Source organism: Ochlerotatus camptorhynchus, unplaced genomic scaffold (assembly GCF_037179485.1).
Source record: "Ochlerotatus camptorhynchus isolate MF236.1 unplaced genomic scaffold, CSIRO-AGI_Acam_v1.1 ptg000064l, whole genome shotgun sequence".
Classification (NCBI taxonomy): Eukaryota; Metazoa; Arthropoda; class Insecta; order Diptera; family Culicidae; genus Ochlerotatus; species Ochlerotatus camptorhynchus.
Genome location: NW_027040554.1, coordinates 2,072,927 through 2,090,062, shown reverse-complemented (window position 1 = coordinate 2,090,062; position 17,136 = coordinate 2,072,927). Strand labels below are relative to the sequence as shown.

Sequence of the window (17,136 nt, the reverse complement as noted above, 5' to 3'; positions counted from 1 at the left end):
GGCAATTTAAGCATCAGGAGCTTTTATGATGTAAATTTAATGTGTTATAATATTAACACTATTTCAAAGATATTCGATAACTATCGGTAGTATTTTAGAAAATACTTATGTTTTCAATATTTCAAAACTTTTTTGTTTATGATTTGCCCAGCAAATACACAGCTTCAATAGGTATTTCTTTACCTAAGCTGCAAAATAAAAATAAAAAAAAATATTTTAAAAAGATATGCAATTTGAGTAAACATCTCAAAAGGGCGAAAATTTCTTAAAATACGCGATAAGTGAATTTTAACCTACGGGTATCTCGAAAATAACAACTTTGGGCAATTTAAGCATTATGAGCATTTTTGTTGTAAATTGGATGTGTTTTAATATTAACACTATTTTAAAGATATTCGATAACTGTAGGTGGTATTTTGGAAAATACTTTTTAATATTTTTTCAATAATTCATAACTTTTTGTTTATGATTGGCCCAGCAAATGCACAGTATCGGTAGGTTATACTTTATATAAACTTTAAAATTAATATAAAAAAAATAATAAAATAAGCAATTCGAGTCATTTTAGTTTTGTTTTTTGATAATTTTTATCTTTTTTGCACAAAAAAAAAGTTTACGGAGTGTATTTTTTATTAAAAGGCACAATACTTGTCCGCAACTTCTTCGAAGACACCATCTCAATCAAACAAACCGTTCGCAAGATATATGTTTTTCTATTGATGCGTATCATTTTTGCATAAGCCCTTTTCAAGTGTTTTTTTTTTTTTCCTTTGGTTTGTTTTTTCCGTCGATCGTGTTTTCCGTGCTGAGCACCAATGCTACCGACGTGCCAGGAAGGCAGCTCCCACACCTGGACCCTATCTATCGACCCATCAACTCATGAACCGGGGACCAACGGCTTTACTTCCCATCCGAAGGAAGGCGTGATCAGAGATGTTATGCCTCAGAACATCCCGGCGGCGCCGACTGGGATTGAACCCAGGCCTGCTGGGGTGAGAAGTAATCACGCTTACCACTACACCACCGGCGCCGTTCTTTTCAAGAGTTAGTCGTGTACAAAACTAGGGAACCAAATATGTAAAATAACATGTTGGACAATAACAAACAACTGTGCAAAGTTTCAACATAATCGTAGAAGGTCGATCAAAAAATTTAAGAAAAAATCGTCATTTGAAATGGAACTGCTGAGTTATCCAGTATCAATTTTTGCTATTTACAAAGTATTTTGCATGTAATTTTTTTGGTATTATTTTGTGGTAATTTACCTCTTATGTCATGCTGGTCCATACCAAATTTTGATATCAGGTAGGAATTAGGTATTCATTAGCTATTTTTTCCTGCTTTCGTTATTTTCTTGGGTTCCGACTTCACCCAGAATCTTTTTCGCTCCGCAGGAATGTTTTGTCCCACTTCCCTCGGAAGTTTTTTCCATCTTTCTTCCGAAATTACTTCAAATGTTCACCGAAAGTTGCGTCTAGCTTCTTCCTATGGAAGTGGCATCCCACCTGTTTTCCTCGGAAGTTTCATTTATGTTTCCCAGAAAAATGTTTCGAGTTTTGAGCGGAGTTTCTTCCGACTTCTTCAAAAGTTCTGATGGCATTCCCTGGATGTATCCATGGGAAGTTTGTTCAGAGTTCCCCCGAAAACTCCTTTTGTCTTTTCTCGGACGTTTTCTCCAACATCCCCTGGCAGTTTCTACCAGCTTCTTCCGGAAATTTATACCGACTCCTCTGGATAGGTTCGTCTAAAAAAAAGTACTTTTCCCACATGCTGTGTTCTATTTCTAGTGAAAATGTATGTTGAGCATGGATTCTCTACAAAAAGATGTTTCCCGGGAACCCAAACCAGTTTTTGTTAAATTAGTAAAGAGTAGGAAACACTAACATGTATCTTTGTAAGGCAGAGTGGACTTTAAGGGGAATTTAAAAAAGATTTTTTGTATAATCTCGTGTCTCTGACACGTTATGTACGTTCCTTAACGTACGTTTTTCCAAATTTGCCAGAAAATGCAGTTTAAACAATTGGAGGACACTTGATTCCCATTTTCTGATATGCATTTTAATATTAACTTAAATTATAAAAATAAATATTTTTTGGCTATCTACTTACTGAACCAGCAATATTTAGCAATTATATGGAATCGAGCAAATAACCTAGCTCACTCCTCTCCGAGTCTGATGAATATTTTCACATTTCTGCGGTATGAGGGATCACGTATTTTCTACAAGCCAAGAGAACATTTTGACTAATCTTTCCAAAGTGAAGTGAAAGAAAAAGTTGTGCAAAATGCTATGCATATTTTGATATCAGCCCATATGACCCATTCGGCTTAGTGACCCATTCGGCCTAGTGACCCATTTGGGATTATGGCATTCGGCCTAATGGCGTGCACCCTAATGACCAATCACATTTTTGTTTCACACAATTTATCGTGTTTCACTTTTTCTCATCATCGTAGTGAGAGAAGTCTTCACTCTTTTCGTTGTGCTCATAATGTAGCAATGCGTGATAATTAAAAAAAAATCTTCAGGCTTTATAGGTTTCTTGGTCATGCAGTTAGCCGTGTCAGCCGTTGTTCAGATGGATTTTGAGTGCCACGCAGTGGGGGTTTGATACCCGCACCAGCCAGTGGAACTTTTCGTATCCGGACATTTCCCTACTTATGTACTGGATGTTGTGTGTGATGTCCGTTGTCTTATATTAAAGGTCTGATAAACCTCTTGTTGAAGACTGTGTCAATTGTCTTTACGTTATTAGTCTGATGCAAATTTTGATATTTTCGCTCCACAGTGCTCAAACGGTTTAAATCGGGTTTTAGCCTTCAAAAATTCGAACTGACTTTGCAGAAACCATTTGAAGTATATATATTGAAATACCAAACTATGGGAAATCAAACTTATTGTTAATTACCTGATGTACATTTGATTGAGTATTTGTTAGGATTACCAACAATTTATATAGTTGTTTATTTATTTTTATATATAATTTGTCGTCAATTAGTAAAAGCAGTTGCCCTAAGTGCTATTTTTAACAATTTTGTCTTTGTTACATAAATTATAATAATAAACTTAAAAAAATAATACTAAAATAATGCTTTAATTTGGTTTTTGTCATTGTAACTGTTATCGCAGTGTTTATTGCATGTGTCCATCATTTGGTGCAAGGGTCCGAATTCGGCATAATTCGCACGATAGCGGATTGTAGCAAATATATTTCTATTTCGTTAATGCCTAGATGGTGTATATAAATTTAAGCAAGGTTGCAAAGACTCATTTCAGCTAAAACAATGTTTTTCTAAATTATGAAATAATTAGATGCCATGATCAAATTTTGAATTAGTAGGATACAAGAAGAGGTTGCAAAGAATGTGTTTGACATATTAAACCTGTTTATTTCACTTCATGAGAGTCACAATCAGCGATTTTTCACAAACTCACTCACTCACTCACTCACTCACTCAGCGATCAGCAAATCGCTGATTGTGACTCATAGAAAGCAACATTTACAGGTTTTATGTTTCCAACGCATACTTTGTAACCTCTTCTTGTAAGTTACAAGTAAAACATGCCATCATACCATCGTTTGGTTTTATTATTCCGAAAAACATTATTTTAGCTGAAATGAGTCTTTGCAACCTTGAATTTAAGGATGACAATAGTTCTATTGAATCAATGCGATGTGATACGATATCGTTTACGGATAAAATCATAGCAAACTCACGACGATATTTTAATGTTTGGATATTTAGGACCATACATTGAGCTGTATAAGATGGCAGAGGAAATACGTTTCAACCTTACTTGAGGATTGCATACAATAGAAACTGCTTTTGAACGGACTCTATTCTTTCTTCGTGTATGTGGTTGAAAAAGAAGACCAAATCATGCTGTAATATTCTAATATCGACCTTACATAAGCAATGTACAATGTTTTTATCGTATACGGATCGTGAAAGTTATAGCAGAAACGTTTTATGAAACCAAGCATGTTGTTAGCTCTGTTAATAATTGTGTTTTAAAGATCGGTGAAAGTAAACTTGGAGTTTAGGATTACACCTAGATCCCTGACTCTATCACACTTTTCTACGTTCTGGTTTCCTAATGTATTTGATATATCGGATGTTTCGTTTTCTACTAAAGGTAATTGAGTTACCCTTTTTTACATTTAACTGTAGCAGACTTTTGTGACACTAAGCATGGAATATCTGTATTTCCTTGTTGAATTTGTTAATGTCTTCGACATCTTTTACTTAAAAAATAATGTCGTCAACATAGATTAAAACTTTCATTTTCGTGATAATGAAAGAGATGTCATTGACGAAAATAAAAACTAAAACAAGTCTTAAATGGGAGCCATGAAGAACTCCCGAAATGACATCAATGGGATTTGATGTCTTTCCTTTGTATTTTACTATTTGATGGCGATTAGTTAAATATGATTCAAGCCATTTGAGGAGTGCAGAATCCATTCTCATTTTTTAAGTTTAAAGAGAAGCTTGGGTATGTCAATTTGATCAAACGATTTGTTAATATCTGTATACAAAACACCTACATGGTTTTCGTTTTCCATTGCATTCAAAGGATATTTCATGAATTGAAGCAAATTCGTTGTTGTTGAACGCCGTATTGCATAGTTGTTTTTCTCTTTTTGATTTGAAGAAATGCAAGAAAAAATGGCTATGCCACGATAATTACGTATGTCAGCTTTTTTGCCCAATTTCATTTAATAACGAATTAATAACTTGGTGGTCTTGAAGAAAGTTGTAAATTTTCTATACATGCAACTATCTAGCATTTTCTCAGAGCAATATGATAGACGGTTAGGAAGGTAATGGATAAAAAGGATGGTTTTCCCATAGAAATTTCCACATAAACTTCATAAATTTTGAAGCAACATTGTTAAAACTTGTATTAAACTACTATTCGTATTTCGATCTATTGCCTTATTTGGTGTAATGGATTCCATAATGCCTCATATTTCCGAATAAAGTTTCCTAATCATTTACCCTTCCTTACTAATACGAATATCCCCATCTCGTGAGCTCCCTTCACCTTGTTATGTAAAGATTGGGCTAGCATCGCTTCCCTTCCTCTTGTCACCATCTAACAAACCCCTGTCTTAACAACGTGCCACCTGATCGTAGATCATAATTGACTTTTATTACAACCACGAAGCGGTCCCAACTCCCACATTTTTTACCTCTGTGAATATCGTATCCATTTATCCAAACAAACGATAACAATTATGTCTACACAATTTCACCAACTGTGCCCCAATGCTAATTTCAAAGCATACATATGCAGAAGGCAGGAATCGCTTTTATAAAGCCATGCATCAAACGAGTCCACGAACGGTTGTCAAACATCGTTTGCGTTAGGATCGTGCCGCCGGCCGTAGCAGGACGGACGATCCGAATCGCAATACAATTTATTAAATTAATAACAAACTGTCAACGATTTCGATATGATTAATTCGCTCACTCGGTGAAATCGGGATTTCCTCCGGGATCGGGAACCTGCTACAGCATTACAGCACCATCGGAGACCCACTGCTACAGGCTCTTCCGCAAACCAGTCTCCGCAAAACTCGTTTCACATAAATCTATCCTGTGTGCTTTGCTTACCTTACAGCAATCGATGGTATCCAACCCTGATGAATCCTCCTCCCGCATCCTAGCCCAAGATCTCAAGACCAAGTGGACTCGAATCGAATCGAAAGCAAACGTGCACCAGGCGGGCAATAAATGTCCGTTAGTGTTAGATGTGATTTTTAATGCTTTCATCTCACATGGCGGCGGTCAACGGGGATGATGCGGATCTCCAGCTGAGCGTGTGATCCGTGCGGAAAAATACGCACTCACTGGATGAATGTGGGGTGGTCGAATTCGATGTTGTTTTTAATTTTTATAAATACGAGAAATACTACTCTGCCGTCAGGGAACAGTATATGATGAATTACGAAAACCACATTCTACTGGCCGACACGGTCAGCTTTTTCCTTTTCGATTGGAAGGTTTGATTCCTGCCCCGGTGACAAATGGCGCAACATGCGTGAGCATGTCACTTAATCTCACTCGTCGTCGTCGTAGGCCAATAATGCACCATAAACACTTTCCGCGATTGGGAGGAAAAACTGCTGGGAATCTCGCCATTCATCGTCACTTTCACTTTCCTCGGTGAACCGCTTTTTTTTTTGCTGTGCGCAGCCGGAGGCGGCTGCATTTAGAGAGACCCATCCATGTCGTTGGGAAAACTGCTTTACATATTTCTCGTATTGTGCCTGCGATGAAGACGCGGGACGTTGATGGTATACACGGCAATTGATCGCGCAAAATAGCGCAGGAAACACAAGACGCACCAGTCAGTCAGTCAGTCTGCCAGTCGTAGATGCGGTGAGAAAAGGAAAACCGGTGCGTGCACAATTAAAATTTTTCCCTCATTAAGCGCACGGTATCATTTATCACTTGAAATTGAATTAAATCGAGTGGAAAAAAGAATGTGGAAAGAAAAATGCTGCGGTTTGCTCTTCCGCCGGACAGTGTCGATGGTTTGCGGTGTTCGGGGAAAAGCGATGGAAAAAGAGGAGTTGATGAATGTGTATTGATTTATTTCATTGCGATAGACATATGCAGTACTTGAGAAATTAAAGTTGTCGGCAGCCGCAAAGTTCCAGTTGACACGAAGTAGCCATAGAGAAGAACTAAGCACAGCTATTATTTTTTGGAATCAGACCACCATCCAATAAGTCTTGTCCGCCTGGACAGATTTGACAACAACCTTCTTTCTATTCGAACAGTCAAGTTAAGTTAAGCAAGCAACTATAATTCAAATGGTACTCTGAATTGAACCGCTTGCCATATTAGATTTAATATCTATCTGAGCAACTTTGCCAAAGATAACAACCTTCAATCTAAGTAATCGAGCTTTCAAGATGAAAGTAGCAATTAGGGGGCAAACGGTACACTAGCACCACCTGGTGGGATACTAAACTATACTGTTAACTATTCAATATGGTTTTTCCACCTGATTAACTTCAAAACAAAAAAAATATTTTAATATCACATCAAAGTGGATGCCCTTCAATCGTGTCGAAAATATGGCAAGTAACAAAAAGGACAAAATTATCATTAATACAGTGCATGAACTGACATTACGCTGCTTTTACTGCATTTGTTTATTTTTATGGCCATAAAAATTACATGAGATTTTCGACATGATTGAAGTGCATTCTCTTGGGTGTAATATTAAAATATATGTAATGCTGTGTTTGTCAAAGAAAACAACCTAGTTGAACTGTTAAGTTAATGCGACCAATTAAAAATCAAATGTTACACTAGTGGTACTTAGTGAATGAATTCTGAAATGAACTGTTCACCATTCAATAGGTCTTGTACATCTTAACAACTTTTCTATCTAGTTGATCTGTCATTTTAAACTTATACGGATTAGGCTTAGCAGTCTTATGATCAGATTAAAAACTCTAGTTTTAATCTTTTCCCGACGTTTCGGTGCGTTTAGGACCTTTTTCAAGACTTCCATTGTTATAGATTTCTAGACATGAAAGTTTTGTCAAACATATGGAAATGGTTCGACCGGATTGCAATCTTTTTATGCGTAAAATCTGCTACCAAAAATTGCGGTCTGAAATTTGGCACTTGGGTATTTCATCTTCCACCATTGCATTTCGATTTGATGTAGTGTTGTAATAAGAATGATTTACGAAACATCCTTTAACTAAAAAAGGTACACGAAAGTCTAACTGACCAACGTAACGTGGGTAGATCACCCTTTCGTGGTACGTTCCGGGATGTAAGATCTACCACCGATTCCTAGTCCTGACTACTTCAAAGTAGAGGAACAGGATTTTTCAGTAATCGAAGGAACACATCTTAGTCCTTGTTACTTTTTATGCCTTTTGATAGTGACAAGACTCGGCTTTGTCTACCGAGGATGATCTTAAAACAAGGAAAAAAAATGAGTTAGTTGTCTTCATCTATGTGATTCCTAATCTTCTATTCGTTGTTCCCTAATTTGAAGTGGTTAAGACTAGGGTTCTGATACATGGTCATTATCGGTGTCATACCTTGATTTTGTTGCTAAGGAATCCAATTTTGACTGACAAAGGGGCGCGCCTTTGCAGGGTGTTTCAACACTCCGAAGGGGACCTTTCAATTAGAGTCGGATCCTTGCGATAAATGCAAGAGTGGCAACTGTAAAAAAAATCGAATACTTCATCATTTCTCAATAGTGATGGAGTAATACGACATGCACTAAACTAAGGACATGGGATATACTACAATAGATCAATTTATTGGTCGCAGTAGGGTTAGGTCCCGAACAGTTGAAAAAAAACTGAGCAAGCAATTGTGGACAGGCCCCTTTACTGTTCCAAATCCGTCTGGATAAAGAGGTAAATTCGTCGGAGGTCAACCTTAAAAATCATGTCTGAACACGTTTTATTCGAAGAGTCCAGACTAGCTCATATCGAGACCAAACGACAGATGCATTTTTCAAGTATTGACCGAAATGAAGAGATATATAAGGACTGTTCATTAATGAAAGAAGACACCTGTTTCTCAAAGGAAAATATTTATGTTAGAACAAATTTATAAGTTTACTTTACATAAATCAAAAGCAACATACATATGACCGATTTCACGTGAGTTTGAATGTTTGCTTCTCATTTCTGAAGAACACTCGGACTTTTCTCTTGATACCACCCATTAGATTCTGCACAACTTTCTTCTTAACTTTTCGTTGTGCTGCAGACCAAATTTTCTTGAAGCAGTCAACAGCGTTTGCTTCTCATTCATCTTTCTTAAGATGCCGTTTAATTATTGCCCAGTATCTTTCGACAGGACGCAGTTCAGGGCAGTTTGGGGGATTTTTTTTAATTTTTCGACAAGATCAACTTTTTCCTTCTTGAGCATCTACAACGTAGCAGAAGCACGATGAGCAGACGCCAGATCCGGCCTAAAAATGGAGGATCCGTATGCTTTCGGCAGATGGGTAGAAGCCGTTTTTTGATGCATTATTTTCTGTAATTTTCACCATTGATTGTGTCCGTTGTGAAATACGAAGAACTCTTTAAGTCACAGGAATTTTTCGGTTCGGATGTATCGCACATTATCAGACACATCTGTCCTCTGCTAAGCGTTGAAAAATTGCGGCCCGGGAAGTGTACTGGTATCCAATCGTCAACGTCTCGTCGTCCATCAAAATGTTCCGGTTCGGTTTTTGAAGGAGAACGTCAAACAAGTTCCGTGACCGTATTTTCGAAGAAGCTTTCTGTGTATCCATCCTTCTGGGTGCTTTTTGCTTCTTGTAGGTAGGTTCTCATACGTTTTTTGATATTCTGCACAATTCTCGAAACAACAACTTTTCGGAAAACCATTTGTGCAGAATTCACGAAACTTCTCACTTTTTTCTAGCAGTCAAAATAAACAATATTTCTTACACGCTGTGCGAAAATTAACAAATTTTCGTTACGTTTTAACCCTAAACCATTGATAAACACATGTCCACTTTCTTTAATGAACAGGGTCTGTGAAATCTGGTTGGTTGTCTTTATTATGGAGATTTCCAGCCAGACGCTGCTGGTTCATCTCCGCCTGTGAAATTTAGAGCAATTGAGATTTTGAAATGATCGATGAAGATGAAGTGAAGATTGAAGTTCAACTTCAGGTCCAATAGAACACCAAGACCACTCAGCGAAGCGTAATAATGTTAATGCAGAAGACGATGACAAGGGATGGTTTGGATAGCCCCGAGTTTTCAAACGGATCTGAAGGGTCAAATTTGACTTAATTGAGAAATTATTAAATTATCTATCATGTTCATATATTTGAATTCCTATGCCTATATAGTGAATATGATGCAATCATTGGTGACACCTTTCCTTTATTTTCAAAAGCTTATAATAGGCGACGGCCCCAGCGTAGTGGTCACCTTCTCAGAATTCAATTCAACTATGCCTAATTTCTCGCTAGCCGCAATAAACCAAGTTTGTGCTGAAATTAGGCCATTTTGATTGTGTCTAAGTTTTCAAAATGGCGTATTCATCTACTCGAAATGTCGTGAGATTTGAACTCGTGACTTTAGCGTGAGAGGTATGGCATTTAATAAAATTTTAGAACTTGTTTTCGCGCAAATTTTTAGTAAGTTGTGCATAGAAAGTGATTTTTTGGACTGAAGCTTTTTATTCTGAAAATAAAATCATAAAAATTAAATGCAAAAAATGAAACTAAAATTTTACTAAACGTTGATGTTACATGATTGTTAAATAACAATTTTAAATTGTCCATTGTGTCCAATATCAGAAAAAATATCATTTTTGGTATGCTTTCAATTCAACATTTGCTTAAAAAGCTTAAAGATGCACTTTTTTGTTATAACACTTAATAGCAGTTTTTTTCACTTTTTTACCAACTATTTTTTATTTTTTACAGTGTATTGTTTTTTCTGGAAAAATAATCCAGTTTTCCACAACTTGGTCTCAGACGTCATTTCAATTAGATGCGCTTGGATTTATTGAAAAACATCGAATATGCCATTTGAAAAAATAGGCGCGAGTCAAAATGGCTGGATTCCAGCACAAACTTGATTTGTTACAAAAGTAATCGGACAAAGATTCATGAAATTTTGAGAGGGTAAAGTTTGATCTATTCGTTAGTTGGCGTGAGTTTGTTCTATATATTTACAAAAATGTCGTTTAAGAGAATTAAAAAAAAAATGTGACATACAAATTTGACGCAAAACATGCCGTAACATTTTTACAGCTCTAATAGACCCTGAGCAATTTGAAAAACATAGAATTCGCTAAATTTTAAAGATTTAGAAACATTTTTTTTTTCGATGATGCCTATGCTACTCATCGGGGCTACCTTTAAACAACATTTCTCATTGTTCCCGTTACACAAAAGTTAGTATGTACCACCCTTAGCTATCATTTGGAGGGTGAACCCCCATGTTTCCGGACAAAGTTCAATTTTTGGGCCACCCTAATGTACATCCATTCTCGTCAACAGCAAAAGAAATGCTCCAAGCAAATCTATTGTAGCTCCCTCCATCCGAATGTCTAAGTGAATTCAATGTCATTTCAATGTGTTTGGACGTAATTCAAACTTGTATGACATTAAATATGGCTGCTAATGGCTCGACTAAAACAGCCGAATACCACTGCCGGAATCCCATTTGAGCCAGGAGAAAGCGAGGTTTTCAGTATCCTTTCCGCTGAACGTACCATATCGCGAGTTACTTCGAATCGAATGTACTCAGTTCCCTAAGATCAGCAGACGTGTCGGCTTCAACGTCACTTATCATCCTGATGAATATGGGCGTCTATAGTGGAATACCTACAGTGTATCGCAAAATTGAGCGTACCATACCATAATGGATTTTTTTTTTCTTTCGGTTGGTTTTCCGTTGATCTTGATTTCCTTGCTGAGCACCAATGCTACCGACGCCTGGAAGGCAGCTCCCACAGCTGGACCCTACCTATCGACCCATCAACTCATGAACCGGGGACCAACTGCTTTACTTCCCTTCCGAAGGAAGGCGTGATCAGAGATGTTATGCCTCAGAACATCCCAGCGGCGCCGACTGGTATTGAACCCAGGCCTGCTGGGGTGAGAGGTAATCACGCTTACCACTACACCACCGACGCCGCTATTGGAAGCACCTGTATGATGTTAGATTTATTTTAATAAAACGCTCGATTTTCAACTTTTTACATAGGCAGGACAAATTTAAGAAAAAAATGTGGAATATTAATGATCTTTATTATGACTAAAAATGAGCCAAATTTCAAAAAGTTTCGTTCGTTGCATTTCAAGATATTAAGGTACTTCAAGAAAATGGCGGTTTTGTCACATAGCTCTTATTTTTAATAAACACAACCAAATAAGTCCAATACTGTACCGATAATTGATAAATATATGTAAGAGATGAACTAGCCTATGGCTAAAAATCTCTATAATAAAGAAAAAAAAAGAAAAAATAAATAAATATATGATGGTTCAGCAGCCAAAAATTCAGAATCGTTTAAATTGGGCTTCTACAGCTGTTTTACTAAAATTTAATGACATCTGTACACTCAATTGGAGATTCATTGTATATAAGGAAAGAGAGAAGGATAAGTAATTTCCATTTAATTCCACTACCTTAATTGCTTTTCCTTGCCTGATACGCGTATTTCGTCTTCAACATGCAGTGTCTTATACGAATACTCAAATACAATCAGTTAATTTGATTTTATTCTGTATCTGAAAGAAAAGATCGACTTTCTAGTACCGATTTATTCTGTGCATCGATTCTAGTGCCTTATAAAGATTCAACCAGTCAAGGTCGATATTCTCAAAGGTCACCTGATCGTAGGGAATGGACAACACATTTCAGGTTTATACACACTTAGAAATTATCGCCTACTTCGGTAATGTTTACCAAAATTTGAACAGCTGAACTTTTCGGTAAAATTTATGCAATTCAATTCAATTGCTTTTCAGCTGCTTTGAAATTAAATCTCCACTAAAATGACAAAATTTGATCATTTAAACAAGGTTGAAAATGTTTTGATACTATTTTCAAATTCAATAGACTTTAAAATGAAGGTCAAAGTTTCACCGAACGTTCAGCTGTTATGATTTCGGTAAAATTTACCGAACACGGAAACAAAATCTTAGCGTGTACGCAGATGTAAGTGTACCTTTTTTACATAACATTCAAATTTCTAGATTATTCCATGGTTGAATTTAAATTAGTGTTAGTGTTTTGGAATCTGTTTACACTTGATAGTCATGGCAAAATAGTATTGAAAAAAAAATTGGAAAAGATATTGAAATTCCTAAACAAATGGTTTGTTCCGCAAATTTGTGAGAACATTTACAACACATTAATTTACATCAGGGTTAAAATTTGGATTGAAAAATCCATTGATATTATTTTCACTCTCGAATTTTCTAAAGAATGTAAGGATCAAACTAAATGTTTTATATATTCGATATAATTCATATTTTTCAAAAAAATTTAAATGCAAATTAACTAACTAGTTAGAGTTATGCCGGCGCCGGTGGTGTAGTTGTAAACGTGACTGCTTTCTCACCCCAATGGGTCTGGGTACAATCCCAGCCGAGGTCGGTGGGATTTTTCTGGTGCATAAAAATCTCTGGTTGCGTCTTCCTTCGGAAAGGAAGTAAAGCCGTTGGTCCCGGCCCATGTGTGTTGATGAATGGGTGCGATAACTTACGCAGGTGTGGAAGCTGCCTTCCTGCACATTCGATTGCTGACAATGGATGGCAATCGATGTCCGTCGATAATTGGCACTAGATTGCGGAACAGAGACCGACGTTAAATAAAGGAAGCAGTAGATAGAGTCAAGTGCTGTTGTTATTAACTTAATTATCACTGTGAGCAGAGACTGAACCATGAAGATTGTTTTCCCGGAACAGTGATATCTCTTACTCATTTAATGTAATACAGGCATATTTTCTCATAATTAATCATTCAATGTTTATAAACATCTACTCCACACAACCTACTTCCCTTATACACTTTGCATGACCCTTATCAAATGTGCACTCATTACCTCATCTCACCTATATAAATTTTTGCTTTTGTTTTGCATTTGTAGGCGTTACTTCTCTGATTTCCATCATTTTCCCAATGTCACCACATCATTACATCAACCTCTGTAAGTACTCGCGTCGAGTGTTTGTGCGTCTTCATCGTTGCCGTTTGTGTCTTTCGTCAGAATTTCCGTCGCTATGTCTGTGTCTGTGTGTGCCGTCATGTCTCATTTTGTGTTGTTATGACTGTTTGTTTAGAGAAACATCTTCTCCGCGAAGATGTACCTAATTTTCGAGAATCGCGAGATGCCCTACAATTTCCCCACCCCAAGCACGATGTTGTTTGTTTGTTTGGGATGACGACGATGCTATGGTGGGAACATGTATTTTCGCATTCGTGACCCATTTCACCACGCCGCCGGCTTTTGATGCTGCTCCACTATCCACACAACCATGTGTGTCTTACTGACCTTATTGCGTAATTTATTGCACACCTCACCGTGATGGTTGGTGCTGATGTTTGAGCTTGTTGTCGGTCGTTGATGATGTGATGTGTTCTCTTTCCCATACAGCTTCACAAAAAGGAAATTCCCTCAAACGAGGGTACATAACTCTAAACAATGTCGAATCCGATCTGTAATTCATGGGTTACCTATTTTCCGAACCTTGTGCGATCCAGATTGCGCTATAAATTTTCATCGCACCTATCAAAGACTCTTTAAAACCACGAAGATGAGCGATGATGTAGCACCTGCCTTTAAATTGACTAATCCCATCATCAACAACAACAACAGCACCAACAACAATTACTTCTTGGCCATCACCGACCGTCGCGTTGTTGCGTCGTCGATCATCTCGTGCAGCTGCAAAGAACAATCAGCTACCGTTCGCCACTTTTTCCTGTACTAAACAAACCACTTCCAGATGGATACCACTTTTTGACTTGCAGTTTTTCACGTTCCGGCAAGTTATGGCATAGTGCTTACACGCATAACCGCTTACACGTCCGGACGCCTTCCTCTTCAGCACGGCGATCAATGCGAAAACTATACCAGAGGTATAACTCGTATCAACTGTGTATCGTGTAAGCTGAAGAAGCTGCAAAAAAAGATTAATTAATGTTTCGTTTTCATCTCGCAGTTGGTTACTATTTCTTACACTATCCACCTCCGTATGGCAGTGCTACGCGGTGCGACGTTTAAGCTTTTAGTGCGCAAAATAAATAAATGTTAGCTGCTGTTTAAGCTGGCATACTTACTGGATTGCTTCTGCTTTCATAGTAGGTATACCACTAACGAGCGGGAAGTTCCATCATACCCGGTGTGTTTGAAATCGGAAAAATGCTTCCCGACGAGGACGCCAGCCTGTTGCGCGACCATCATCGCCGATCGTGATGAGATTACGATTGTTTGAGGGAAAAGCTGTTGTGAATGAAGCGAGCTATGTATGTATCACTGCTTGAAGCCGTTAGGGGAAATGTCCACTGCAGTGGGCTGATGGTTTAAAGTTACAGAAAATTGTAACCTACAACATTATTTTTGTATTAAAGGGTGATACGGTCAAAATTTGGTCAATATCAACTTGACGTATTTCTTTCAATTTTGCATTTAAAAAACCTGAACACCCCTCATTTTGAAGGTGTGTGTGTGTGTAGAATGTTGCTCCTATTTTGATTTTGGAATTCACTCTTCAGTTGTCAAAATGCCGTCCAAGCAAGAAGAGCAGCGTATCAAAATTTTGCTCGCGCATCGCGAAAATCCGAGCTACTCGCACGCAAAGTTGGCAAAATCGCTAAAAGTTGCCAAATCAACCGTTACAAATGTAATTAAAGTGTTTGGGGAACGTTTGTCGACAGCCAGGAAGTCTGGATCGGGGGAAATCGAAAACCGGAAGCCGCTGAGACGACAAAGAGAGTTGCCGGTAGTTTCAAGCGAAACCCTAACCTCTCTCTCCGAGATGCCGCAAATAAGCTGGGTGCATCGTCTACAACCGTGCATCGAGCCAAAAACGAGCCGGACTATCGACTTACAAGAAGGTAGTGACTCCAAATCGCGATGATAAACAAAATACGACGGCCAAAGCGCGATCCCGGAGGCTGTACACGACGATGCTGACGAAGTTTGACTGCGTGGTAATGGACGACGAAACCTACGTCAAAGCCGACTACAAGCAACTTCCGGGACAGGAGTTTTATACGGCAAAAGGAAGGGGAAAGGTAGCAGATGTTTTCAAGCACATGAAACTGTCAAAGTTCGCAAAGAAATATCTGGTTTGGCAAGCCATCTGTACCTGTGGCTTGAAAAGCAGCATTTTCATAGCTTCCGGGACTGTCAACCAAGAAATTTACGTGAAAGAATGTTTGAATAAACGTTTGCTGCCTTTCCTGAAGAAACACGGTTGTTCCGTACTGTTTTGGCCGGATTTGGCATCTTGCCATTACGGTAAAAAGGCCATGGAGTGGTACGCCGCCAACAACGTGCAGGTGGTTCCCAAGGACAAGAACCCTCCCAACACGCCAGAGCTCCGCCCAATTGAGAAATACTGGGCTATTGTCAAGCGGAACCTAAAGAAGACCAAAAAAACTGCTAAGGGCGAGCAGCAGTTCAAGGCAAACTGGCTTTCTGCGGCGAAGAAGGTGGACAAGGTAGCTGTACAAAATCTGATGGCAGGGGTCAAGCGTAAGGCCCGGCAATTCGGATTTGGAAAAGCGGAAGCCTAACTGAATATTTTTTCTGAATTTTATACTAATTGAACTTGAAAAAGAAATTTAATTTGATTTTTTAAATAAATGATTTCACCGATTTACACGCGTTTTCCCTTGACCAAATTTTGACCGTATCACCCTTTATTAATGCTTATTTTCACGATTTAAAGTGGTAGCGATCGTAGTGATTTTATGTAGTGATATGAAGGTCTCGGTGGTCTAATGGCGACCGTTTTGCTTATGGCGCAAAAAATCATGGGCTTCATCTCATGTTCGTTCAAATCAAAGAGGTGCTCCCTCGTCTGTTTCTAATAGAAAGGTGAAGCTCTATCAAAGCCTTATTTCTTATGTATCTCATACGGAGCTATCCATTAACTACATTGTCTGTTTTTAGAGGTTTTTGAGATAAACTTCCCATGTTTCATCCATATTATTAAAAAAATGTACAGAACGTACACACTCGCCAACCTATCCCACCCCCTAACACGGTTTATAAGTAGCCTCTTACCACTTTGAAACTTCCAAAGCATTAACATTAGCTTCTCCCGCAATAATCAACTAGAAAGCTGTTATCCAGCACAATGCAGCAAAGATTTTCAATGTTCACGCATTGAAGCTGTAACTAATATAAAAAAATCTCTTAATTTTAAAAATTTTATCAGTCTGTTTATCAGCCCGGTGTTTTTCTTCTTTTGAGAAATTATAATGATTTTTTGAGCAAATATATAGTCTTTTCTGAGAATAAATTAAAGGAAAACTATGCATAAATCTAAAAAGATCGAACCCTGAAGATGGCTCCAAGGAAATTCTGGAGAGGAAAGACAGTTTTTGAATAGTTTCAAGGAATTTCAGGAGACAATTCAAATGATTA

General features: G+C 37.9%; 1 protein-coding gene across 3 annotated transcripts in view; it reads left to right on the top strand.

Annotated features, from left to right (window-relative positions):
• spir (spire) overlaps positions 1–17,136 on the top strand; it is a 463,061-nt gene that overhangs the window by 333,464 nt on the left and 112,461 nt on the right. For 2 of the 3 annotated variants that reach the window (XM_065216591.1, XM_065216590.1), the window contains exon 9: positions 13,627–13,686. The exons of the other annotated variant lie outside the window; for it this stretch is intronic. In XM_065216591.1, coding sequence (XP_065072663.1) covers positions 13,627–13,686 — 60 coding nt within the window. The remainder of the gene's footprint in view (positions 1–13,626; positions 13,687–17,136) is intronic. 3 annotated transcript variants of the gene reach the window in all.